General features: G+C 39.2%; 4 protein-coding genes across 5 annotated transcripts; 3 read left to right on the top strand and 1 right to left on the bottom strand.

Annotated features, from left to right (window-relative positions):
- The first annotated feature begins 781 nt into the window (after positions 1-781).
- On the top strand, positions 782-5,410 carry LOC127365858 (UDP-glucuronosyltransferase). Its single transcript, XM_051404395.1, has 5 exons — positions 782-1,740; positions 2,817-2,948; positions 3,282-3,369; positions 3,518-3,737; positions 4,816-5,410. The coding sequence occupies exons 1-5, from the start codon at positions 880-882 to the stop codon at positions 5,099-5,101; spliced, it is 1,587 nt and encodes a 528-aa protein (XP_051260355.1). The 5' UTR covers positions 782-879; the 3' UTR covers positions 5,102-5,410.
- Positions 5,411-9,685: 4,275 nt separating this feature from the next.
- LOC127365964 (granzyme B) lies at positions 9,686-11,706 on the top strand. The gene is made up of 5 exons (XM_051404582.1): positions 9,686-9,802; positions 10,067-10,214; positions 10,482-10,623; positions 10,920-11,180; positions 11,348-11,706. The coding sequence occupies exons 1-5, from the start codon at positions 9,751-9,753 to the stop codon at positions 11,498-11,500; spliced, it is 756 nt and encodes a 251-aa protein (XP_051260542.1). The 5' UTR covers positions 9,686-9,750; the 3' UTR covers positions 11,501-11,706.
- rabl3 (RAB, member of RAS oncogene family-like 3) lies at positions 11,254-15,678 on the bottom strand. Of its 2 annotated transcripts, XR_007885271.1 has the most exons (9): positions 15,607-15,678; positions 14,859-14,950; positions 14,457-14,586; positions 14,251-14,365; positions 13,871-14,021; positions 12,713-12,784; positions 12,258-12,296; positions 11,964-12,072; positions 11,254-11,370 (listed from the first exon to the last, which is right to left on the bottom strand). XR_007885271.1 is itself a non-coding variant. In XM_051404583.1 (8 exons), exons 1-8 carry the CDS (start codon positions 15,650-15,652, stop codon positions 12,016-12,018), a joined length of 702 nt encoding a protein of 233 aa, XP_051260543.1. In that variant the 5' UTR covers positions 15,653-15,678; the 3' UTR covers positions 11,254-12,015. The 2 variants fall into 2 exon arrangements, 1 of the variants encoding a protein (XP_051260543.1); XM_051404583.1 differs by having other exon boundaries at positions 11,254-12,072.
- A 157-nt stretch (positions 15,679-15,835) lies between these two features.
- gtf2e1 (general transcription factor IIE, polypeptide 1, alpha) lies at positions 15,836-25,157 on the top strand. The gene is made up of 6 exons (XM_051404399.1): positions 15,836-16,038; positions 16,624-16,919; positions 17,752-17,909; positions 22,292-22,487; positions 22,788-23,023; positions 23,928-25,157. Exons 2-6 carry the CDS (start codon positions 16,630-16,632, stop codon positions 24,386-24,388), a joined length of 1,341 nt encoding a protein of 446 aa, XP_051260359.1. The 5' UTR covers positions 15,836-16,038; positions 16,624-16,629; the 3' UTR covers positions 24,389-25,157.
- Positions 25,158-25,590: the final 433 nt, after the last annotated feature.

The following is a 25,590-nucleotide window of genomic DNA, read 5'->3' as shown; positions in this document are numbered from 1 at the left end:
ATTCACCTGAATGAGCAAATAACTTATTCAATTTCACAACCAGTGCAATAGTTAGGTTTCCTAAGGTAAAGCAAGTTGTAACTGAGGGTAAAATTCCACATCGTTTGTTTGATGTTATCATCCCCCTCCAAAGAGGTGGGTGTGGGTGTCCTATTACAACTGGCTTTGCACGCTACTGGTCTCGTCACAGTGGTTGTAGCTATATGTGTGCGTGCGACTTGAGAGAGTGAAAAAAAGAGGTAAAGAGAGGGCACATACAATTGCCCTTTAAGCACGCATGTGTCTCTTTTTCAGGAGGAGGAGAGAAGGAGCAGCCAAAGTAAATAGAGAGGACTTTTTACTAATGAGTAGCCTACAAGCTGCAAACATGCATAGCCACCATGACTTGCATGTTTTACTGATTGTGGAGGGAATAAATAGTATATAAACAATAAGCAATTAGCAAGAGAAATATTTTTACCATTGATAGCCCAAAAAAATTTACTTGTATCTGTTAACATATTTCATTAGATAAACCATAAGAACAAAACTAGATCACCAACTTATAAATATAAAAGTTAAAGTTTGCATGGTGTCACTGAAAATATGTTGGATGTAAATGAATACACCAACTATGACAGGAAAAAAACATTAAGTTTAAAAGTTATATAAAGAACCATAAGAGAATGATTAACTCGAGACATTGTCTGAATACTAGACCTCTCCACAAATTCCACTGGGAATCTCCACTCCGTCTCTGTCTTCCGGTGATTATATAACAGCCCGCCTGCAAACACAGCCTTAACTTCCTGCAGAATTTAAACACACACACACATAAAGGCAACCTCTTAACAACACTAGCTCTTACAACAAGCCAGCTTACAGTACAGAGAGGAGGCAATGAGTAGCGGGGTGTGGTTTCCTACGCTGGGGCTGGTGGCCTGGCTGTGCTGCCTCAGTCTGGGGCCCGTTCAAGGGGGGAAGGTGCTGGTTCTGCCTGTGGATGGGAGCCACTGGCTTAGCATGAAGATACTGGTGAAGGAGCTCAGCCACAGGGGCCACGAGGTCTTGGTGCTGGTGCCTGAATGCAGCCTGTTGATGAAAGGCTCAGAGAGCTACAAGACAGAGATATACAAAGTCCCCTACACCAAAGCTGAACTGGATGGAAATTTCAACGAGCTGAAGGATGGAGTGTTCCTCAAGCCACCAGAATTCACAGATATATTTATCAATGTGCAGCGTTTGATTAACTTTACTTCAATGCAGGTGACAGGTTGTGAGAGTTTACTGAACAACAAGCCTTTAATGAGTCGACTGAGGGGAGAGGGCTTCGATCTTGTGCTTACAGACCCCTTCCTTCCCTGTGGCTCTATCCTGGCTCATGTCTTTTCCATTCCAGCTGTTTATTTCCTGCGTGGACTTCCATGTGAGCTGGATTCAAAGGCTAATCAGTGCCCTGCTCCTCTTTCCTATGTTCCTGTGTCCTTCTCTGGTAATACAGACATCATGACCTTCCCACAGAGAGTGAAAAACATGATCATGTATTTTGTGGAGTCCTACATGTGCAAAATAATCTATCAGCATTTTGACGATCTGGTCAGCAGGCAAGTAGAAGACGGCATGACTTACAAGGAGCTCCTTAGTCATGCTGGTTTCTGGCTTCTCAGATATGACTTTGTTTTTGAATGGCCCAGACCCATCATGCCAAATTCGGCTTTTATTGGAGGCATCAATTGTGCAAAGACATCTCCTCTGCCAGCAGTGAGTATTTAAAGAATGTGTGCCAGAGTAAACATCTGGATTCATTTAAGGCAAATCCCATCTACGTGTTTTGTGTTAATAAAAACAGTGAAAACCAGAAAAGCACCACTGATAAATAGTTTTATATTAACAAATGATGATGATGATGATGATGATGTATAATGTGATGTGATGGGGTATTATCACTCAGTTCTGCAGCTATACAAAGTGTTTGTCTTTCTTGGCTCACTATTTTGGTTGCACAGCCCTCAGGTTCTGCTCTCATCATCACTGTTTTCAGCAGTAATTGGGCAACTATTTTCAGCAAAAAAAATGTCATGACAAAGTTAGTAACTATACTTAATGAAAGCAGTGGATCATCTAGCAGGTAAAGAGCCTAGAAGTTAACTGATACCAAAACAGAGCCAAAAAGAGAGTGAAATTTGTGGCCCGGAAACACTACTCCAAATTTAAAAGAATTTAACAAACTCTGCATTAGTGCTTGCAAAAAGATTCATGAAACAGAAAAGCTGTGTCAGAGTATAGACAATCTGTATTCCATACAGAGTTTAAAAACACATATGCACTAATACATTTTGGAGACCTGCAAAATATGAATTATTCACTTCTGAACTGATTATGGAGATAAATATGTTTCAGGAAGAAGGCACTGATGCCAAAATGATTATGAAGATTGTTTTGACAGGTTTGTTATGATTTTCCAAGAATTGGCTTATAACATTGTGAAAGAACAGATTTGTCTGCTCTTTTGGAAGATTCAAGTTGTGATATCTGAGCCAGGACGAGTTTATATGCGTTTCTGGACTATGGACAATGTAATCTGAGAGAAAATGTAAGGGGCCCTGTGTTTACAGGTAGGAAACGCTCTACAAAAGCTGGCAAGCAGATTGTGCTTCTAAGATTACTTAATTGGGTGGCTCTATGCTGAAGACAATGTGTTGTTGATATAATGGCTGCACCTTAACATAAAAGGCTGCTGCACATCGGTCATTGCCCACTAGATCTAACCTTTTATTATGAGTTCTCTACAAACTGAATATTTTCTTGAAGTGTTTTTGGTGTCTTTCTCTCTGCAGGACTTGGAAGAGTTTGTGGAAGGCTCAGGAGATGACGGCTTTATTGTCTTTACCCTGGGCTCGTTGGTGTCCACCATGCCTGAGGAGAAGGCTAAAGAGTTCTTTGATGCCTTTCGGCAAATTCCTCAGAGGGTAACAATAACCTTAACAGATTAAATCACTTTACTTACTCAATCCACTCAGTCTATGCAAAAAAATATATTATTTAAAATTACCTTTGTTAGACTGCTATTTATTGTCTTAAAATAAAACACAAAACATAAAAGTTCCTGACTACACAAGAAAACAGACATTTACACATTAGCCAGAGATTTTCAAACTCAGCACATATGATAAAGCCCTAATCAGTTTTAACCATAGGACTTTGTCCCCTGCCTTGCCTTGTTGTAAACATGCCAAACCCTCACTTCATTAGATAAATGCTTTGCACATAAAATATTAAAAAGTAAGATGTTTATGTTTCAGGTTTTGTGGAGGTACACTGGAGTCCCACCTGCAGATGCACCCAAAAACGTCAGACTTTTAAAATGGTTACCTCAGAATGACCTCCTGGGTATGTTTATCCTTTCCAGACAAATGTATGAGGCGCTGCTTTCATGTCATAAATATTACCATTCAAGTTATACAAAGTATATTCTAATAAAATCATCCGGTTTGTGGTGGACTGGGCCTGTAATTGTAATTGTTCCTGTTCTCCTCAGCCCATCCCAAAGCGAAAGTCTTTATCACTCACGGAGGTACCCATGGCGTCTACGAGGGCATCTGTAATGCTGTACCCATGTTGATGTTCCCACTGTTCGGGGACCAGGGAGACAACGTTAACCGCATGGTGGCCCGCGGCATGGCAGAAAAACTCAACATTCATGATGTGACATCTGAAAAACTATTGGCTGGCCTAAATAAAATCATCCATGACAAAAGGTAAGATGAGAATCAAACATACAAATATAACGATGCCCTGTGGAGTAGTCTGCAGTCCCTGTACACCCATTGTCAACCCACACACACATATATTGTGCATACACACACACACACACTGACTGACCTCTCCCTCACTCATCTGTTTGTTATTTTAACCAGAACAAATTCATTTTAGGGCTTTTCACACTGCTGCACTTAGCCCAGAACATTCCTAGCAGCAGGGGGATCTGTTAGCCCTAGGCTAAGAGAGCTTTTCACACTGTACTTAGCTCAGGGCTAAAACATGACAATATGTCGCTGTGCTGATGTTGTCATTTACAAAGAATGGAGAAAAAAAAAAAAAAAAAAATATATATATATATATATATATATATATAAAAAGATTTAGCGTATATTGTTTTACATAATTTTCTTTTTAGTGTTTTGTTGTTCAGATTGCCAATGTGTCTCTTTATGTGGAGGAGCTACTTGTGTTGGTGGGGTTATCCCCTGAAATTTGACTAAACGCAGGGCTAAAAGGGACTACAGTAATCATAATGTAAATATAAATGTCGACCTTAGTTGCGTGTTCCATTGGACATTTAACCCGGGGCTAGAAGAAGTGCAGTGTGAATCCCTGGGCTTTTACCCTGCGTTAAAAGTGTGTGTGTGAAAAGGGGCAGATTTGTTCCTGGGGTCAACTCTATGCAGTGTTAAAAATTCCCACTAATTCCCTAAAATAATTACTGGTAAAGGGTTTTAATTGTATCCTACCCTGTAAATATACATTTGAATAATTTTAATAGTATAACTAACATCTGCTGTATTTATATTTATTTACATACTAAATATGTATTGGTATTGCTGAGTCATTCTAGTCATGCTGATTATTATTTGTTATAGCTGCTGTTGTTAGCAATCAAGCTCTTATCTATCTCTTTGATTGCAGTCTTTGCATCTTTCACATCTCATTTACAGTACAAACAGTATCATAGTTTTACTAATGTATTCTCTGAGGATACACTGTAGGGCTTGTGGTGATCAAATCTGGACATCATACAATTAACTTTTCACTTTTCAAAATATTACTTCTCCCCAGTTACAAAGAGAAAGCAGTGGAGCTGTCTGAGATACACCTGGACCGCCCTGTTCAGCCTTTGGACCTGGCTGTTTTCTGGACTGAGTTTGTCATGAGACACGGAGGAGCCTCACACCTAAGGGTAGCTGCACATGAGTTAAACTGGATTCAGTACCATTCCCTGGATGTCATGGGCATTTTTGTCATAATTCTCCTAACTGTTCTGTGGGTGACACTCAAATGCTGCTTGTTCTGCACACGCAAGTGTTTCAGGAAAGGGAGTGCAAAGAAGAAGAAGAGAGAGTAGTGTTTGCAATGCGACATTCATTAGGTTTATAAATACTGTAATGAAGTGAAAAATGGAGGTTGAAACACTGCAATCACATTTAAAGCGGGTGTACTGTATATATGCTTACATATATACATCAGGATGTGTGTGTGTGTGTGTGTGTGTGTGTGTGTGTGTGTGTGTGTGTGTGTGTGAGATATGTGTGAATGTGAAATCTGTGCCATTATTACATTGTCTTTAACACGTGTAACATGATGCTGGCAATGATTGATTGGAGCCATCCTATGGAAAACCAACTTACAAAATAAAATTTGTTTTGTAACTTTATGGATTTATTTGTTTTATTTTTTTATAACAGACTAAGGGAACTTTTGGGTAATGGTTGAACTGGCTGCAGGGATCAGTTGGTTTGTTGTTGTAATAGTTGTATTGCTCATGTACAGCACATGATCCGCTACACTGCCTTCACAGAATTATCCTTAACAGAGCACTTTGGGCAGTATAACCCCCTTTAGCAGCCATATGGGAGGTTCACAGCTCTGTCACATTTGTGAATTTAGGCCACAAAAGCTGTCTCAACCATAACTGAGAGGCAAACTGGGATTTATTTCTGCTCTGCTTTAAACCTTTAGGTACCTCATCATTTTACTACGTATAACTTAATAATCAACTTGTTAGCTCCTAGCTATCCAATGTGTCATTTTTATAGGCTTCATCTGATTTAGACATAGCTAACAGTAACCAATAGCCTCACTCTTACATTATTTAACAAGATAATAATATAAGATAGTAATATAAGTTAGCCTATATAAAGCCTATATAAATTGCTTTGTTACTGCACCAACTGGAGAAAGCTACTACTAATTTGCCTCATTTGGCTCATTTGTGGAATATTTCATTAACTCATATATTTAAGTGTGATTTCTACATTTGTCTAACTGAACAGTTGAGTGGCAACCATTCATCTTCATGTGAACATGATGTGGAATTATTCCCTGAAGCAAATAGCAACAGCTGATGGCTGATAAATACAATCACTGTCAAGGTTTGCCAGTGAGCAGCAGTTTCTTAGGAATGTATCAGAGGGCTCTCAGAGGCTGGTATTAGGGAAATAGAGGGCTGTCATCTTTTATTTAAGTGATGCTAGACTTTGAACCAGTGACCTTTCAGTCAAAGTTTTACTTGAGACCTTCAGACCGCTGGTAGTTTGCTGTGTAGACGCATCATCTAACAGCCAATTATCCTGTCCTCAAGGAATGTTTATTGAAGACAGTCTTCATTTTCACTCTGACTCCACCTCTTAGAGTATAACAAGAAAATGTAGATGAAGCTGTGGATATATTGTAGCTTCAACAGGCCACAGGGGCACAGATGTGTTTAATGTGAGCACAAGCTCTGTCTTTGTCCTCCAGTCAGTGAGTGAGAAAGAAGTAATGTGTCGCCGTGGATTCAACCTGGGTTCTGTTAAATGTACCTGCACCCCGCTGGAATGTCACTATTAAACGCATTTAAAAAAATGTTCTTGAGTTTGTCAAAAGGATGAAAAAGAAAATCAACTTTGGTATTCATCAAAAAAATTCAAACACGCTTTTCTACTTTAAACATTACCTCACTTCACCTGGTTCGCTGTCTCCACCGTGGTCTCTTTAACTGTCCACTCTGTGTGTGTGTGTGTGTGTGTGTGTGTGTGTGTTTCATGAAAATATGGCCAGCATTTTTTCTGCGGACAGACAAACAAACAAGCCCACAAATAGCACGAAAACAGAACCTCCTTGTTGGAGGTAAGTATGGCATTTGGCCTGCGGGTGGACCCTAAACACAGGACAGCATTGCTTCATTTTTGGTGAATCTCCTTTTGCTAGAAGAACTGTATAACTATCATACCATTACTAATCTTACTGGGTGTTTTGCATGACAGCATTTTGAGTAGTCTGAAAATTATTTTTATCATGTTCTTTATTTGCCTTTTTCTTCAGGAGCAAGCTTAGAGCCAACTGTATGCCCAATTTGTATTTTTTCTTTAATAGGACAATTACAAAATGGAGAGTCTGACAGTAGGGTAGTTTATTGATAAAACAGGGCCGAATCTGAAAATCTTCATCTGTGCCCTGTAATTGCTACATATAGGCTACAAAAATTGCAGATATTTCACTATTACTTTTGTTATTATTTATTACTGTGGAGAATGCACAATAAAAGAAGAGCTACGTACTAAAAAAAATAATACCAGAGTGCTGCAGTCTCGATTATTTGAATATTGCTCCCTTATTACTTCTAATGTCATCCCGACCAGTATACTGGTATTTTTTACCATCTGCGGTATGTAGTTGCAGCTTTTGTTGTGCTGGTAACCCTCCCTTCCTGCCTTACTGGTTGGGGTCGTGCTGATGGAGACCTCATAGCTCTAGCAGTCTTCCTGTTATTAAGGAAGCTGTTTATTGTAAGTGTGAATTTCTGTGAACAATTTGCAACGTACAAACTGTTGGCCACCAGAAAGATGTTTAAAAGTGTACAGGAAGCAAAATTTCTCACCTGTTTCTCACCCATTAGGCCTATATGTTACATACATTTTTTCCTTTTCATAATTTTACTGAGCTACATTTAACAGTTCTGTTAAGTGTATTTGACCTCAAAAGATGAATTCCAACTCATTACCTCAAAATAAAACCAAATTTGTGCGAGAATGCCTATTTTTTTTTTTCCTCATTTCATCAGCTTCTAATCGGTGCAACCCCCCCGGTTGCACCGATTAGAAGCTGATGAAATGAGGGCTGACTGCTGAAGATACCTGCAAATCCAACTGAGCCGTTCAGTTTGTGGAAAATGTTACGACCAGCAGCCTCGTATGACATTAGGGTAATTTGATTCGACCATCTGCCTTATCAAGATGGCTCCACAAACGTTTTCCTGTGGCAGCTGAGAGAGTGCAATATTTCATAACCGTTCCAGGTCCAACATTTCACACCAGTGGAAACATCAAAGCTGGTTTTAGCTTCCCTTATTTAAAAAGGACTTTGAGAGAGCATTAGCTGCACTTCTAACCTTCTACGTTCCCCATCATGAATAGAAATGGAAAGGTGAAAAAAAGGTGAGGATTGCCATCGGCCCAGTCCAACTAGACACTTCTATATTGGTCCATTAAGACCAGAACTTAGATTATCCTTAAAACAATTACACAATCCACAAACTGTTACATACCTGTTGTGGAAAACACATTTACGTATACATATTGGGAATGTCATCTCCACCTGTTAGGTGTTGTGTATAAGAAAAATGAAGGACAATGAAGGAGCACTGTGGAAAAGTGATAATACATCTTCTCTGTAAGACCCAGTGGTAAGCAATAACAATGGCAAATCTCTTCAGCTTAGAAAAAAGAACATCGAGTAGACTGTGTTTTGTGACCTGTGTTGTAGACCTCATAAACATCACCATGTTACAGTACCAGAAGTGAGGGATGTAGCCTATATGAGCTGGGCTGTAAATTGCTTTTACAGGTGGATTTTTTGCCACAAAATGCCTACAGCTCCATCTAGTGGTCAATAGACACATGTGGCAAAGGATGTAGGTTTATGGCCTCTCCCTCATAAAGCCATTGCTGCTCTAATCATTTTGTCTAATAATTTACTAATACTGATGACATGATAGTTTATCCAAATCACTTGTCTGAAGGGTTAATCAGACATTATTCTTCCACTTATTTATTGAAGGTTATTGAAGGTTTAAAATTTGAAAAAAATAAAAAAACAACTAATATTAACAGCTTAAATTGACATATAATCTACACCCTAAGCACCAAGGTCCAGAAATACACAAAGTCTCTGCGGACAACATAGTCTTGCAAACACCTCCAGCAGACAAGCACTTAAGTTACTAGGTTCAGTACAGGACTTCAAAATGATCTGTGTGTTTACAGCTTCTTTAAACACTAAATTTAAAAACTGTACTTGAATTCTAGAGTTAAATGCTAACATATATATCTGTCTTTTAACATCAAATAACCTTTGGCCTGAAAAAACAGCAATGGTGTGTGTGTGTGTGTGTGTGTGTGTAGTTCAGTGTGTGAGGTATGACCACCTTTGTACTCATTGTGGTTAATGTGGGCTTAATACACAACTTTCCACTGAACAATTAACCTCTTACCTAACCTCTCTGCCTTCAGAGGAAATGTAGCACATGATAAATATATGAATATATATATATATATATATATATATATACATTTATTATGAATATATTTATGTGATTATCTACAGTAAATATGGACCTTTCTGCTCTTTGGCCATGAAATAAATAGTACTTATAGACAGTACCCAAACTCCTCTCTACAGCACACTTAAATCTTAAACAAAGTTATCTTTTCAAAATTCATTACTTTTTTTTGGTTACTACAATCCCACATGTGAAGGCACAAGAAAACATATAGTATAATAAAGTGAAGTGTTTAGATTATTACTGATCTAACAACGAGTGTGGCACGTTGACGGTTTTATCTGGTTTTATAAGAGGGTCTCACTTATGCTGCAAGGTGTGAACTCTTCTGTGCAAGAACTATTTTGACAACCTGCCCACAAAGTTTCCGTTGTGAGTTGGAAGGTTGACTACAAAAGGTAGCAGGGGGAGACTGTGTGCCAGACTCTTCAGCTTTTGACTTCTGTACAACAGCCATGATCCACGCATACTGCATTATATTTGTCTTTCAGCTGCTCTCCCTCACTGGTAAGATTACATGAAATTCTTTTCAATATTATTGCTGAGACGTGACTATAAATAATATTTATAGTAATAGCAGTTTTTAAAGATTACAGCTGATTATTAAGGAGCCTTTTTAATGGCTACAGATTAGGCTAGAATAAAACAGCCCTACTTTTTCATTCGGTAATAACAATAATAATAATAATAATAATAATAATAATTTGAATGTTGAGGTATTTGCATTTTATAATATAATCTGTATTAATTTACCTTCTATCCTCGTGTAAGGGGCTTCTGAGAGTGGCATCGTGGGTGGTAAAGTTTCAAAGCCTCATTCCAGACCCTACATGGCATCACTCCAGTTTGATGGACATCATTCATGTGGCGGGATACTTATTCGGGAGGATTTTGTTCTAACTGCTGCACACTGCAAAGTGTGAGTTTATTTTACATCGATGCAGAATCATACAGGGACACAAAAAATATTGTTTTATGCCAGTCAGTTAAAAACGTAATGGCTAACAATTGTTTAAACTGTTATTTGTCATTTACAAATGATTTGTTGTTAATTACTTTTAACAGTTTAGTATTATAGTGTTATCCAATTATATACATGAAAGTACAAGTTTGTCAGAGCTTGAAGACACTATGGAATTTGCTTTCAAGGGTTCTTAATGTTTTGTTTTGTTTCCATTTTTGTCAGGCCGAACCGCGAAATGATGGTGGTACTTGGAGCACATAACATAAGCAAGAAAGAGAAAAGTCAGCAAAGTATCCCAGTGGCTAAGTACATTCCACATCCGGAATTCACTGGAAAATATGATTATGACATTATGTTACTGAAGGTAAATAAACCGTGTAGATGTTCATATTAAAACTCAATCAATTAATTCAAAATAATTACATTTCTGTGTAAAGTAGTCTGCAATCGAGTTGAGGCGAGCGTCTCAGTTTCATTTTCTTATGTTGAGTTTACGGTGCCCACACACACTTGCACTGAAGCTGGTGAGGATGTGGGTGAAGTGCTTTACTTAACGGTTTAAGAAGACATAAACACACAATGAAATGTCTGACATATGAGTAAACTGTTTTGGGACAATAACTGCTGTGATTTACAGTTCTACTCTGATCTCTGTTTCAGTTAAAAAACAAGGCCAAACTGAATAAGTATGTGAAGACAATCAGACTACCAAAGAAAGATGGGAAAATCCCAGCTAACATTAACTGTACAGTTGCTGGCTGGGGAAAAACTGGAGTTAACAAGCCTTCCTCAGATGTGCTGAAGGAGGCCATCGAGAAGATGCAATTCAACTTTGAGTGCAAAAAAATATGTCCAGATTACTTTGTCACTGATCGCATGATATGCACCAAATTCACCAAAAAGAACGGAGGGATTTGCCAGGTAAATCAAATCAAGTATTTCAATCATTACTTTACACCACATACAACAAAATCCATCAATAATGCTATACACATGGAGAAAACTGCTTTCCTTTATTCATGAAAAACAAGTGTAATTCTTTTTTTTATGGACGACTCAACCAAGTCTTTCTATTGCCTTTGTTGCAGGGTGATTCGGGCGGACCGGTTATCTGCAACAAGAAGCCTCAGGGTATAACAGCTTTCACCATCGGAAATGAGTGTGATAATCCCAAGTATCCTCATGTCTTCACTAAAGTTAATTTCTTTATCCCCTGGATTAAGAAAATGATGCAGGGATAGGGGAATGTTGCATGAGCCACTATTCAGAAGCCCAGAATATCAGCGTTTCTTCATTTGCTTATTACATAACTTTTCTTAAGAAAGCAAACATTTAAAGATAATTAAAAGTCTTAGTTTAAAAAAAATAATTCATGTAGCTAGTACATGTATGTGACTGTTTTGCAGATTGTATTGAAAAGGTCTGGAATTAAAAACTAAACACTTTATATGTATAGCATGTCCTTTCACATCATCTTCCTGAAGCATGTCTCTTCATTTCTAAAGTGTGCTTGACTCCCTTTTGCAAAATTTCTGTGCAACTATTTACAAACGTATCTTTATTATTCTAGAGTTAATTACAATCAGATGAAAAAGTGTTCAGAGGGTTTTGCATAAAGAAGAAAAAAAGAAAAAGAAAAAAAAACAGTGGGCGGAGGAGCAGGGGGTGCAGGTATAGAAAGTACGTAAATGAGTGTGACCTTACTCGTGGTGCAAAAGCCCAAAGGCATCATGGTCAAAACCACAGACCACTGTTGTCATTCATAGTGCAAACTTTTGAAGTTGAACCGTTTTCTGTCCGTGAAACCTGTCATCTGCAGAGAAAGTGAAAGGAATGTGCTGTTTCACTGCTACAGTTCACTTTAAGTTGAAACCTTAGTCTTCCTCAGTAACAATTTTTAGGTAAAAATGTTCTTTTACCAAAATAATTAGGACATTTGTGATTTGCTTATGTTATTTTTATGACAGCAATCCAAACTGGAATGCAAAACTGACTCACCTGACTTGGATCTCTTGTGAAATATCTCTTCTCTATAACCTGTTAATAGATAGATTGAGATTTTACAGAGGTTACAAACCCGATACGTACATTTAAAGGGGGAACTTTGTACTAAAAGTTGTTCAAGATCAGTTTTTTACTGATTAATCATTTTGGAGAGTTATATATATATATATATATATATATATATATATATATATATATATATATATATATATATATATATTGTTCCCTCAATGTAACACATCAAATAATTAATATAACTGTCAGCAAATATAGATTGGAGGAGGCTGAATGACATTTGTCTACATGGTAAACATTTGATGGTTTCTGCTCCCCACAATAGATCCACACCGTGTGTAGTGTATAAAGTGTATAAATCTGCTTTTCATATTGTATTTAGTGTCAAGACAATCTCTTCAAAAACAGAAAATAATATATTACAGAAGTCTCACCTTGTCAAAGAACCTGCTAAGTTTCACTGCATTTGACGTGCCTGCAGCAAGATACCTCGGGTTGGTGCAGTCCTGGGAAAACAAATAGCACCTCAGCCACAAAACCTCATAGAAAGTGAAAGGTTTTTTAAAACTTTATGTGTAGAGTGTTTTTATAGCTTCTTTCAAATATTTGTAGGAAAATAAAGAATACTGGTTAAGTGTTTTTCATTCTGTCTTCCTTAAAACTACCACTAGATGTCACCAAAGTCAGAGATTTTCATATCGTACATATATGGGCTAGATCTCTTTTTATTCTCCATTTTTTTTTTGTGACAGATGATAACATAGAGAATTGATGTAAAATGTTTATAAAGCAATAACATATATGTTTTGTATCTGTGACAACACTTGGGATGTAAGAAGTAATTTCTGAGTCAATCAAAACAACAACAATTTTGCAGCTGATATTGCAATCATTCAAACATTAAACTGAACGATATAAAAGATTCTCTGTGACTTCAAACATGAAACACACGTGTATAAAACATTTTCAGTGCAAATCCCACTATGCAAGTTCTCAGGCACCTTACAACAAAATGAACTCCATAGAAACAGATAAATGAGCTCTTCATAAATGAAAGGAGGATGGGTGTAGGCGTAATGTACAATGTAATGTTATATTAGCCTTTTCCCTACGAACACAAGTAATATTTATGTTTACTTTCCATTTCTCTAATACAGAATTGCTGGAATTTTTCCAAGTCAGGTTCATGTTTGTATAATTTATTGGGGTTTCTCCTAACCTAAGGTTTCTTAGGTTAGTGAGAATCAAAAACAAGACTCCCTCAGCACGCTCATAACAGCTTATACTGAGAACAGTCCTCTTCTCTCATATCATTACTTTCTAACTCAGCGCTGTTCTCCAGCAGCTCTGTCACTGTGGTGAGAAAGAAAATAAGCTTTGCGCTCTCTATCGTGGGCCAGATGCCAAATAGCACTCAGGTATTGCAGCTTTATTTGTCTTATTATAGTTGAACAAGGTTTTGAAACAGAGGCCGACGTTTGAATGCCAAAAAGCTGTTATTGTAACACATAAACGCAGTCAGGAGTGTAACAGATTCCATTATTGAAAGGGGCTTAAGGTCAGCGTGTGTAGGAATGAAAGAGTTGACCTACGAGATTGATCTCCTCCGCATTGAAGTCTTCAGACAGGAAGGCCGTCCTAGTGAGGACTTCATTGCGTTTGTTCTCTGGGATCTGGTCAAACTTCGTGCCAATCAGCAGCAAAGGCACTGGGTTCTCAGCAAACTGCTCTCTATCATAGTCACTGCAGAGAGAAAAAAGATTTTTTATTTATTTTTCTGGGTAATTTGGGGTTTTATATTCTATCTTTGCACGTATTGTATGGTATTGTGTGTTTAAATATTATATATAATATACACAGATACTCCTCATTATCCAATAATCAATTTAATCTCTTTAATCGTGCGTCCTACGTCAGTGTCTATGAGTTTTCCAACCTGCAAAAACAAACACCAAAACACTCATCTGCTTACCCGTTTGAGACAATAACTCCTGTTGGAGAAGAGTCCTTGTTCAAAGCTTCTAGTGACCAGCGGTAAAGATTCTGAGAGGATTTCTTATTTGTTAAATCGTGTACCAACATAATTCCTTAAGAAAAAAAAGAGAAAAAATAACATAACTAAATAATGGCAACCTTGGTGGTTTCCAATTTCTTTAATTTATCATATAAAATCTTTACCGTTAACAGAATTGTAGAAGACGGCTCTGGTGCTTTTGACACTGCTGGCACTGCCAATGGATCCTCCGACATCCCAGAGTTCAATGTAGTAGGTTTTCTCCTCCGGGGTTCCCTCCTTATAGTCTTGGACCTGTAGTTGAACATTTATACTCAACCCTCTGAGTATCTGCATCATGTAAGTGCAATACCTATTTTTATTTAACATGAATGTGTTGAATAATCAGTGGTGGAAAGTAATTAAGTACATTTTAAGTGATATACACATTGATGCATCATTAGTCCTTTAAAAAGGTTGTTGCATGAAGTGTAGTTTATCTGAGATTAATTTAAAATGCCAGCAGCATCATTTAAGATCTCATCTCAATGACATTTCGTAAATGAGGAGGTGTTTGACCTGCTTACCCGTACATCCACAGAGCAACCAACGGTCCATGATGGATTTCCTAACACCTGATTCTGACATAGCAGATGGACCAAGGAAGATTTGCCCACCCCTGCCAAAGACAAGAGAGGTGGGTGGGTGGGTGGGTGACTGAAATAATTTATGGGATCAATGCACAAGGACACACATTCAGTCCAGTAGATAATATATGGCTTTCAGTCTTGATGTAGTGCTATAAAGTTACTTCTGCTTCATGCAACATCATGAAGACGTGGCTCACTTTTATATGATTACAAGACTCCACTGAAAAAACATGTCAGCGTATAATCTCCATCGTTTCCATCAATGCATGTACGTTGTGTAACATCAGTAAACATCTTTAACGAACTACTTGGTGTCACTTTTTGATTCGGCGTATATTTGTACACACATTTTCATACATTTGGTGCTGATTCATCTCAAACTAAGCAACCGTCTTACATTCAAATACACTACTTTTGTCAGCAACGAGCAGTGTGAATACATCGTAACAGGTGCAATGCAATTAACCCTAAATTCACCGGTGGACACGACAGGTATGTTGCGTCAGGTGTGCAGGTTTACAGAGCCACTGCAACAGACTTCTGACCACAGGTTCAATTCCCGAAATTAAAGATTAAAAAAGGGTTGTAAACCGTGAGACATTTGCCCAGACTAAACAAATGTCTTTAGAAATAAGCAGACACGTTCGTATAAGGGTCTGAATTGCCTAAATTGGGTTTAACTTACCAGAATCCCCTAAAACTAGTACTTTCACCCTGTCAAGAGAAGCCATTTTTGTTCCGGAAGAAAACAGTGGAAAGCCCGCCTTCAAACATTCCTCCTGTGATCTGATTGGTTAAAAAAAAGGCCTACGCGTTCACAGAGGAAGCAGTGCCATTCGTCAAAATCCAAATCAATCAACATTCCATTGTTTCTATTGGCTACTGAGTGCTCCGTTTGACGCGGTTGGGCTTTTCTTTCCGGTGTTGTCCTCTCAGTGTGATACATGAAGCGTGCTAGCCAACCTAGCACTGTAAAGATTCAGTGTAAACGGCGTCCAGTGAGTTTTAACTGCGTTTGTTAAAGGCAGAGTCAGCGTACTACTATGAAGTGACTTAAAGGAAGAACAGTGGGTGTCTCGTATCGGTGGAACATAACGTGAAAGAGACACGTTATCGGGTAAGGTTGGCGTTAAGTGGCTAACGGGTTTTTTTTTTTTTTTGCAAAGTAACTTCATGTTTGCCTCAGTTAACGTAAAGCAACCTCTGCGGGCTCTACGTAAAGATAACTTACTTACTGATAAAGCGACTGTAACGTTACTAACTAACTACAGTATCCTCATTAGTAGTTACAGCCATCTTTCTGCTGTTAACTGTGTGTGTGTGTGTGTGTGTGTGTGTGTGTGTGTGTGTGATTTTGTCTTTGAAGTTGCCACCATCGGAACAGGCAGTGTAATCGACGTCTGGCCGTATTAACCATCACTCATGTATAGGTTAGCACAAAGCAACAGGATCATGTGTTCGTTTAAAAGTTGTCCACCACTTAAGCAGAGGTATTGGGTTTAAGTAAATCCCCTTAAAGGAAAAGATGAAGTAGTGAGTAGTGTCCATGTGCAGTATATGTGTCCTTCTAAATGTCACCTTATTTCCCTCCCAAGCTTTAAGTGATTAAAGTCACCTGCCTTCTGATTTATGCATAATGAAGTACCTAAAGTTTCTGCCTGCCTTCAGATCTTTTTACACAATATCTCGTCTCCCTCCACAGCTGAAGATGATAGAACCAGAGCTACTCACCGAGGTCCCTGCGTCACTTAAGCGGCTCGCCAAGCAGGTCGTGAGGGGTTTTTATGGAGTGGAACACGCCTTGGCCCTGGATGTGCTCATCCGCAACCCGTGTGTTCGCGAGGAGGACATGCTGGAGTTGCTCAAGTTTGACCGTAAACAGCTGCGCTCAGTCCTCAACACACTGAAGTCAGACAAATTTGTCAAGTGCCGCATGAGAGTGGAGACGGCCCCTGATGGCAAGACAACGCGGCACAACTATTACTTCATCAACTACAGGTGGTTATCTTCTATTTGGTTTGCGTTTAACAGTGCAAACTCATAAGACACAATAAAACATAAGAATCTATCCGTATTAATGGGTAGGGATAGAATCTAGGTATTGGCGGTGGTGATGTCTCATATCGGCAGAAGGCCCCTAACACTTTTAGGAAGAATAAGATCTGTGTTCATCTGTATTTTAAGTACGAAAACATGAGAAACTAAACTGTAAATTACATATAAGTAACAGTTAATAGGTGCCACGCATTCTTCCTTTAGGAAAAAAAAACCTCTACTTACTACTTTTGTAGAGTAGACTACAGAAGGTAAGAACAGCTATGTGTGCAATTAATTAGTTAATGATTTTATTCTCATGAAAACAAAAGGTTGTTTCCTCTTACTTATTACTTGTGTTTATCAGAGATCAGGGTTCAACAGGAATTTTTACACTGACTAAAATGAGCCAGCAGCCAGGAAAAGGTACATGGAAAAAAGTCTTGTCACTGCAGGGGTCTTTGAGCTCATTTAATAAATATTCTCCTGATATAATTTGTCAGTATTGCATCACATTGTCAGGAAATTATATGCTCAAATTAACTCTCAGATGTACATTCTTGTAACAACCAGTCAGTTATAACTTCCCTTGATAGTCATGATGGTGATTGATCTCAGTAATGGCATTTAAAAAAAAGAATTGCAAGCGTGGCCGTTCTTTCCTTCCGTAGTGAACTAGAATCCTCCCAAATATTTTAGTTTCTTCTCCAAATTTAACAACAGTTTGTTCTCTCATGTCAATATTTTACATTCTATAAACCTTTACTGGTTTACTTATCTGATATTTTTTTTTTAGGGTTCTGGTCAATGTGGTCAAGTATAAATTGGATCACATGCGACGGCGCATTGAGACAGATGAGAGAGACTCCACCAACCGTGCCTCCTTCCGATGCCCCTACTGCTTCTCCACCTTCACCGATCTAGAAGCCAATCAGCTATTTGACCCTATGACAGGTAAACATTAACAAACAAATTATATTACAACACTAACATCACACAGATAAGTTGACTGTTGTGACTTTGGTTGAAAAAAAATAATAATCAGAGGAGAAGGTGCTCAAGGTCTAATATGTTTTGTGTTGCTTGTATTGAAGCCTTATGCAGGTTTGGGCTTCTCACAACCAGCCAAATAAAACTGAAAACCGTCTGTAAATCTAAAGTCTCATTAAGTTTAAATTCAGTACCTTTATGGTCTAAATTGGGAAGGTCCCTTATTTGTCTCCATTTTGTCAGCAAAAAGAATAAAAAAAGAAAAAAGATAGACAAGGAGAACATTAAATTCAGTCTACCTATGACACCTGATGAGTAAATGTTAAGTAATCTAGACCATATATATGCTAGTGCAGCTGTGTAACCCAAATTAAACAGAAAATTTGAGTTCTCATGTCTGTTTAATTTTGAATAGATAAATAATTTCAATTTCTGTTTTCTTGGATACAATCAAGTGTTTCCATGTAACCCAGGCAATATGTGTTTGGCCTGACTTGTTAGCACAACAAAAGTATAAGTGTAACTTATCTTTGATATCTGATTCTCATCTCGCCTCAATAAGGGCTGGCAGCTGTCTCAAACCTTGCTTCTAAATAGGCATCACATCACTCCCTTATCACTAGGAGTTATCCAAGATGTTCTGTTTGTGTGTATGCATGTGCTTGACATTTGAGAAACAGAAGCAACCACTAAACATCTTAGACAGTGTGGGTTGGGATACACAGAATGTAAAAAAAAAAGATAAAGCTAAATAAGCATGGTGCACCTGCTCTTGAAATCATTCATTGATTGACATAAACAAGTCATGACCAACTCATTTGAGTCACGTATTCCTACTCAGTTGAGTAGGACTCAGCAGCAAGGCTTCTGTTTAATCATTCACAACTTTAGCAGACAAATTAAAAAGTTATTCCCAGTACTAAAATCATTTAGCAAAATGTGTAGAAGTTGTTACCCTCCAAACAAAAGCAATTTACAAGAACCCAGTTTGCTATTAATTCAAAAAACACGTTTCCTCTGTGCCAAATTCCCAGGTGATTCAAGAGTAATTTAACACCAGGCTGCAAAAGCAGTGCTTTGTTGCCTTCTCTGATTGCGAGTTTCAAGCCTGTTTTATGTCTGGTCACATCCAAAATCACTGATAGATGTGGTTAAACCCAACGGTGACATCATTGGCTGCACTTAACAGCAGCAAAACCACCGGAGGTCAGCAAAGACAAGATCTTCAAAGGGTGTTAAGATACTACTGAAATTGGGAAAATAATTATTGTAAATAGTTTTACTGGATAAAAATCTGACCACTGGGGTTGTGGACCATTGAATTATATTATTGGATTGGATTTCGTTGAACTTATGTATGTTGTTTGTTTCACATTTGGGCCCACTGCATATTTTTTTGGCCATTTTTCTTCTTCCTCATTTGCCGGGAGGCTGAGCTGGAGCTGTAGTTGTCGCCTAGTGCTTGCTCATGGTGGTACTGTTGGGTCTCTGTAAATAATGTTTTAAAGAGTTTGGTCTAGACCTGCTCTATTTGAAAAGTGTCCTGAGATAACTTCTGTTATGAATTGGTGCTATACAAATAAAATTAAATTGAAAAATAGTTACTGCAGAGGCAGAAATAAATGTGATACAGTTCAAATCTTATAAAAGTACTTTTTTCAATACAATTGAAAAAAATCACAATATACAATTACAATTTTACGGGTTATTTTAGAATAAAAACATGCCACATAAAACTAATTTGAGGAAAGAAAACAGAAACAAACAATACCTCCATATTGGATAAAAACGTTGGATGGCCAGCGTAAATTACATTCTGGAAAAAGGATGTAGCCGGCAGCATCATCCTGGTGACACATGTACAATCCATCCTGCCAATTCCTTTGCTCTTGTCTCTTGTTTCAACATATCTCAACTGGTATCAAATCTAGCTGTGGAGGCAGTAACCCTGCACCCTGACAGAGGCTGACAAAACGAATACCTGCAGCTCACATAGTGGTAGTCTAATGGACTGGGTACTTCTTCAGGGCCAGCAACACTCAGTTTGACCTCACAGAGATGAGAAATGACATTACTGGGCTTCTAGCTCATTCTGACCCCCAAGGAGAGCCGGAAACCCTCCAGCTCTGAATTTTCACACTTTGCTTTGTGAATGTGCCCTCCTCTTTTTAGCTGCTTTTTTTTTTCTTCCTTTTTTTCCACTCATTCCACCTGACATGTAGGTCCAACGCAGCCTTTGGCTGTGCATAAAACTTTTTTACCTTTTTGTCTGTCTTCAGTTGGTGCTCTCTTTAAGGTTTGTTTCAGACTTGTAGGAAAGCAAATATCAGAATATTTAAGGTGGAACCCAACTTTAGTTTGTGGTAAAGAGCACCATTGGCAAAGTTTGTCTTGTCTCATTACTGAACAGCAGACAACTGCCCCCATTAATATTAATATATGAATTGTGTTTACATTATTTCATTTATTGTGAAAGAGGAGAACAATTGCAGCAGTTTGTAGTGATGCAGTGATGGCTTCGCAAGATGTGTTACTAAAAAAACACGGTTCCTACCTGTCCTGGAAAACTGGAAAATGTAGAGACTAGTTTGGGTCATAGGAACACCTGGAAATTGATATAAATGATCAAATATCTTGGACAATTTCAGTGTATTTGATCCTTAAACTCAGATCACTTCTGTAAACCTAGGGTTTTTAAACTCGACTGTTTTTAGGATAAGATGCACGGTATGACACTTCAAAGTGGGTTTACCAAAAGTGGAGCAAAAACTGACTTGCAGTTATATTTTTATTTTAAAAAGCCAGCAGAAATGCTGTAGACGGTGTTGATAAACATGCACAGCGGTGTTAATTATACATGCAACAGAAACTTTCACTTTCTTCTACTTTTAATTGGCTGAAAGGTGAATAGATTTTCTGTAAAATCAAATAGATTTCTACTTGATTTTAACTGTTTATTTATGGGCTTTGGCCAACTTATTGTTACAGATAGAGGAAAACAGTTTGCTAGAGACCACAGTGGAAAAAGTATGTCATAAACACTAACCGGCTACCTGTAGTGACACTGAAACACAGTAGGAATAAAACTTGGATTAAATTTGTCAATGTTAGGCCTACCAATAAATCATATGACCAGTTGTGAGCAAGTGCTCTCCTGGAAAATGTCCTTGAAAGGTCCTGGAAAGTCATAACCTAAAGAGAGTGGTAACCAGCAAGTTGCTTAATTCTGTCCCCTCCCTCGCACTAATTCCTTTTCTCTCTCTCTCTCTCTCTCTCTCTCTCTCTCTCTCTCTCTCTCTCTCTCTCTCTCTCTCTCTCTCTCTCTCTCTCTCTCTCTCTCTCTCTCTCAGACATACACACACACACACACACACTCCCCTACGCACACAGACACATATAGTCACAATGCAGACATGGGGTCTTTGTAATTGTGGAACAGTGCCCATTATTGAAACTGAAAACAGCCAGAGAGGCAGATGGCTGAACATGCCCTTCTCTGTCACTGGTAGGAACTGTGTGTGCAGAGCAAACAAGATCCCATGGTCTAGCCCTAGGGTCTACATTTCTCCTTACTTACTAAGGTTAACTTAACACCCATTCACTTTTATTTACTGAAAGGGAACAATGTAATAAATGGAGCAAGAACAATTTTACTTAAAAAACTAAATATTACAGCAGCAAGAAAATACAGTTTCTCAAAAATCAACTGAGATGTGTTTTCAAGCCTGTTCTGTTTAATGTGTGTCATTGTTTGTTGTCTGAGACTCCAGGAATAACTGCAACGTGCAAGGTCATTCATCTGGAGGCTACTTTTCGGGAGTCTTTCTAGCTAGAGACACCAGACTGTAACCTTATGCTGCACATCATAGCACTGCCACTCACTCTTCAGCTGGAAATGGAAACTTCACAACTAGCAGCGTGTCACATAGGAACTGGTTACATTTAAAAATATAGTTTAATTACATATAGCTGACCTACGTGTTCTATTTGCCTGTAAATGTGTGTCTTACTTACAGGCACATCTTGTATATGTACAGGCATGCGACAGTCTTTACATTTGTGTTCCTGTATTTGTTTTTGACTACAAGTACGCTTCTTAGCTGGATGTTGACTGGAGCATAGAATTGAGGTATTGCAGAATTAGTTACAAATCCACAATGTCGATCATAAAAGTAGACATATATGGTAGCCAACGTAAAACTCCAAAATCACAGTATAGTGGCCATAGCTAAGATAAAGACACTAATAGGTATGTCCCAAGCATGTAGGTACACAGTGTCTGCTTTGGCCAGGTGGGTTACTTGAACATCCCTTCTTACTTTTACTTTTTCCTTCTTAACCCACAGGTACATTTCGCTGCACCTTCTGCCAGACGGAGGTAGAAGAGGACGAGTCTGTCTGTCCTGATGCCAGGACACTGGTTGCACGCTTCAACGAGCAGATCGAACCCATCTACGCGCTGCTACGTGAGACTGAAGATGTTAACTTGTCCCATGACCTGCTGGAGCCAGAGCCTGCTGAGATTCCCGCCCTCAAACAGAGGTCAGTTTCTGACTGCTTATTTCCCTGAGTCAGCGTGACAGCACCGCCCTACGAAAGCAAAATGCAGCAACAGTTGTAATGTGTATCTAATCTGTTTTACTATATAAAAACATTATGCTATAGAAATATGTAATTTCCATGAAAACAGACAAAAAACACAGTATCTGCACTTTGGCTGTCTAGTTACTGCATTCCTGCTTTCAAAGAGGACTAGATCAAGTGAAAGCTAACTTGTGAACTTGTATTAATTCAACTGTTAAGAGCATTATTTAAAGGATATTTACTGAATTTTTCCTCCAGCCGTGAACGTGCTGCAGCAGCCGCAAATGCTGCGAGTGGCCAACACCGGGAGGCCTGGTCTAACAAAGGCTCGTCCTACGCTGATATGTACACCCAGAATGTGGTTATCAGCATGGAGGAGCAGGAAGAACAGCAGAAGCAAGCCAGTGAGGGCAAGGCACCTAAGGAGAGGCCCGTCTGGTTGACCCAGAGTACCGTGCAGGGTGCTTACAGCGAGCCTGACATCCTCAAGAACCGTAAGTGATGTTTTTCTTGTAAGACGATCAACTTCCAGAATTCATTTAGACTCAATATGTGTGTGTTTCTCGCCATTATTCGTTAAATAACTTTTAGTTATTCATTTCCTCTATTAATGCTGAACCCAAGCTAATGCCACATTGGTGCAGTTGTTTTTCCATTCTCCGCCACAATCACAAGATCTCCCACTCCATGAGTCAGAAGACGTTAAATTCAGTATTAAATTGCTGCCCACTCACAAATTCTGATTTCACTGACATTAATCATAAATGCCTCTCCATGGTAAGGCTTGATGAATGCTCTGTTTTGTTTTTTTTAATAGCCTATTTCTTTACAGTCAAGGCAGGATATTACAGGTCAACCCAGGTTATCTCCCTCTGTCAGAGTGGTCCTTCACCAAGCTGTCTTATTCTGACATTGTTTCTCCACCCAAGGGCATGGAGCAAATCAGGCCTGGCCAGACTCCCATTGAACCATAATTGCTTAATTGAAATAATCAGAGGCTTGATTAGTGCATGACTGAGCAAGGATTGCTCATTAATAAAATCCATTCCTGTGGAAATTGCATGAATTATGCCTTCCAAACGTCCTGTCTCTGAGGTGTGTCTGTGTGCGTCTGTCTGGAATGATCTTGTTGGCCTTTGGAGCCTGTAAACAGACATGACATCCGAGGGTGGCGTGGTTTAAATAAAGTTTCTGTGAAGACACTGACCCGCAATAAGTAATGTTTGATGAGACTGTGAGATTGGAGCCTAGATGCACCCCTTAGATCTTGGCGTGTTGTTCGAGGCACAGTAAAAGGGTTAAAACATTGCTAAAGCAGCCTAAATTTAAGTTCCAGAAGAAGTTAGAAGCATGATTTCCAGAGTGAATATATTTCACGTCATTGTTTTGTTTCCACAGCTGGAGACGTTGTCCCCGGAGCCCAGGACGGAGCGGCCGGTCTTGGAATCGGTCAGTCAGACGAAAATGAGGAAGTGATGCGCGCCCTGCTCATTCACGAGAAGAGGGGCGCAGCAGCAGCAGGTGGAGGTGCAGGCGGAGTGAGCACCGCTACCAAGGGACTCACATCCACTACAGCTAATGCCAGCGACTCAGACAGCGACACCAGCGAATCAGATGACGACTCCCCCTCAAATCCTCCCCCCGCCGCAGCTGCGCAGCATCGGGCAGAGGAGGAGGAAGATGACGATGACGAGTTTGAGGAGGTGGGGGATGAGCCGATGGTGATGGTGGGAGGCCGACCGCGCTCATACCGAGAGGTCAGCCAGAGGCCAGAGCTAGTGGAACAGATGTCTGCACAGGAGAAGGAGGCCTACATTGAAATGGGCCGGAACCTCTTCCAGGACATGGATTGGCTTTGAGCTCCCAAATATATATTTCTACTGTCTCACACTGTCAATAGTGATATCTGAGGAAATATTTGTGGACATAAACTTTTCAAGAAGAACACAAGATGCTGCTCAAGAAGTATTTACAGTCCGCTTCATGCTCTTGCATTATAAGAACCAAGGACATGCTTTGAAAGTGTTGACTAAGTGATCACACCTTTAGTATTCTGTCTAAGTATTTTTTATTCGCATTCACCACATCAGAAGGGAGCTGGCCAGCTGCAGTTTGTGCTGAGTGCCAACTTGAGTAAGTTTATTTCAGTCTGTTTCATTTTTATTTCTGCTGTAAGTTGTCTTACACCAGTCACCTTAGCTGTGTTTCCAGTCGTGCATCTCTCATGCATCTGACAGTACAGATATGCTTCAGTTTTAATCAATACAGCTGTCTACACACAGGCGCGTCTTATGCTTTATGTCTATTTGCTTCCAACTCGTGTGTGTGTGTGTGTGCATAAATACATTGATTGTGTATCGGGCTGTGAGCCCTGCCAAAAGCCATCTGAGTGCATAGCAGTACTGTGGCTTAACGTAAGCAGTGTAAGCAGTGTGATAATGGAGGACTGGCGCAGCTGCGGTGTTGGGCTGAATATTTTCTGTTTTTCTGAAACAAGATCAGACTGGATTTAAAAGCTCATCTCAGGCAATACAAGAAAAACAAGATTGGGTGAATTGTTGTGGTTTTCAGTAAAGCATTTGTTATTCTGAACAATCTGTAATAAAAAAAGATACTGCAGTACAACAATTTGCATGTAATGTATAATAATGTGTGCAATGAGTGACAAATGTGCATCGATCAGCCATAGCATTATGACCACCTTGCCACTCTGGTTGCCCCATACGCAACAAACTGATGCACTGTATGTTCTGACCCCTTTCTATCAGAACCAGCATTAAGTTTTTCAGCAGTTTGAGCTACAGTAGCTCGTCTGTTGGATCGGACCACACATGGCCAGCCTTCACTCCCCATGTACATCAATGAGCCTTGGCCCCCCATGACCCTATGTCCAGTTCACCACTTTTCCTTCCTTGGACCACTTTTGATAGGTACTGACCACTGCAGACTGGGAACACCCCACAAGAGCTGCAGTTTGGGAGACGCTCTGACCCAGTCGTCTAACACGTCAACTTGAGGATAAAACGTTCACTTGCTGCCTAATATATGCCACTCAGGTGCC

This window comes from Dicentrarchus labrax, unplaced genomic scaffold, assembly GCF_905237075.1.
Source record: "Dicentrarchus labrax unplaced genomic scaffold, dlabrax2021, whole genome shotgun sequence".
In the NCBI taxonomy this organism is placed as follows: Eukaryota; Metazoa; Chordata; class Actinopteri; family Moronidae; genus Dicentrarchus; species Dicentrarchus labrax.
This window is presented reverse-complemented; position numbering and strand designations above follow the sequence as displayed.

What these genes read in the sequence shown, in the direction of transcription:
- LOC127365964 (XM_051404582.1), top strand. Translation starts at nt 9,751, where the DNA reads ATGATCCACGCATACTGCATTATATTTGTCTTTCAGCTGCTCTCCCTC. An exon ending in TCAGCTGCTCTCCCTCACTG is followed by an intron (nt 9,803 to 10,066) that starts GTAAGATTACAT and finishes TCCTCGTGTAAG; the next exon opens with GGGCTTCTGAGAGTGGCATC. An exon ending in AGAACGGAGGGATTTGCCAG is followed by an intron (nt 11,181 to 11,347) that starts GTAAATCAAATC and finishes CCTTTGTTGCAG; the next exon opens with GGTGATTCGGGCGGACCGGT.
- gtf2e1 (XM_051404399.1), top strand. Translation starts at nt 16,630, where the DNA reads ATGATAGAACCAGAGCTACTCACCGAGGTCCCTGCGTCACTTAAGCGG. An exon ending in TATTACTTCATCAACTACAG is followed by an intron (nt 16,920 to 17,751) that starts GTGGTTATCTTC and finishes TTTTTTTTTTAG; the next exon opens with GGTTCTGGTCAATGTGGTCA. An exon ending in GCCTGACATCCTCAAGAACC is followed by an intron (nt 23,024 to 23,927) that starts GTAAGTGATGTT and finishes TTGTTTCCACAG; the next exon opens with CTGGAGACGTTGTCCCCGGA.
- rabl3 (XM_051404583.1), bottom strand. Translation starts at nt 15,652, where the DNA reads ATGGCTTCTCTTGACAGGGTGAAAGTACTAGTTTTAGGGGATTCTG. An exon ending in GTTGCTCTGTGGATGTACGG is followed by an intron (nt 14,587 to 14,858) that starts GTAAGCAGGTCA and finishes GTTCAACTACAG; the next exon opens with GTCCAAGACTATAAGGAGGG. An exon ending in TCACAAGAGATCCAAGTCAG is followed by an intron (nt 12,073 to 12,257) that starts GTGAGTCAGTTT and finishes CTTTCTCTGCAG; the next exon opens with ATGACAGGTTTCACGGACAG.
- LOC127365858 (XM_051404395.1), top strand. Translation starts at nt 880, where the DNA reads ATGAGTAGCGGGGTGTGGTTTCCTACGCTGGGGCTGGTGGCCTGGCTG. An exon ending in AGACATCTCCTCTGCCAGCA is followed by an intron (nt 1,741 to 2,816) that starts GTGAGTATTTAA and finishes TTCTCTCTGCAG; the next exon opens with GACTTGGAAGAGTTTGTGGA. An exon ending in ACCTCAGAATGACCTCCTGG is followed by an intron (nt 3,370 to 3,517) that starts GTATGTTTATCC and finishes TGTTCTCCTCAG; the next exon opens with CCCATCCCAAAGCGAAAGTC.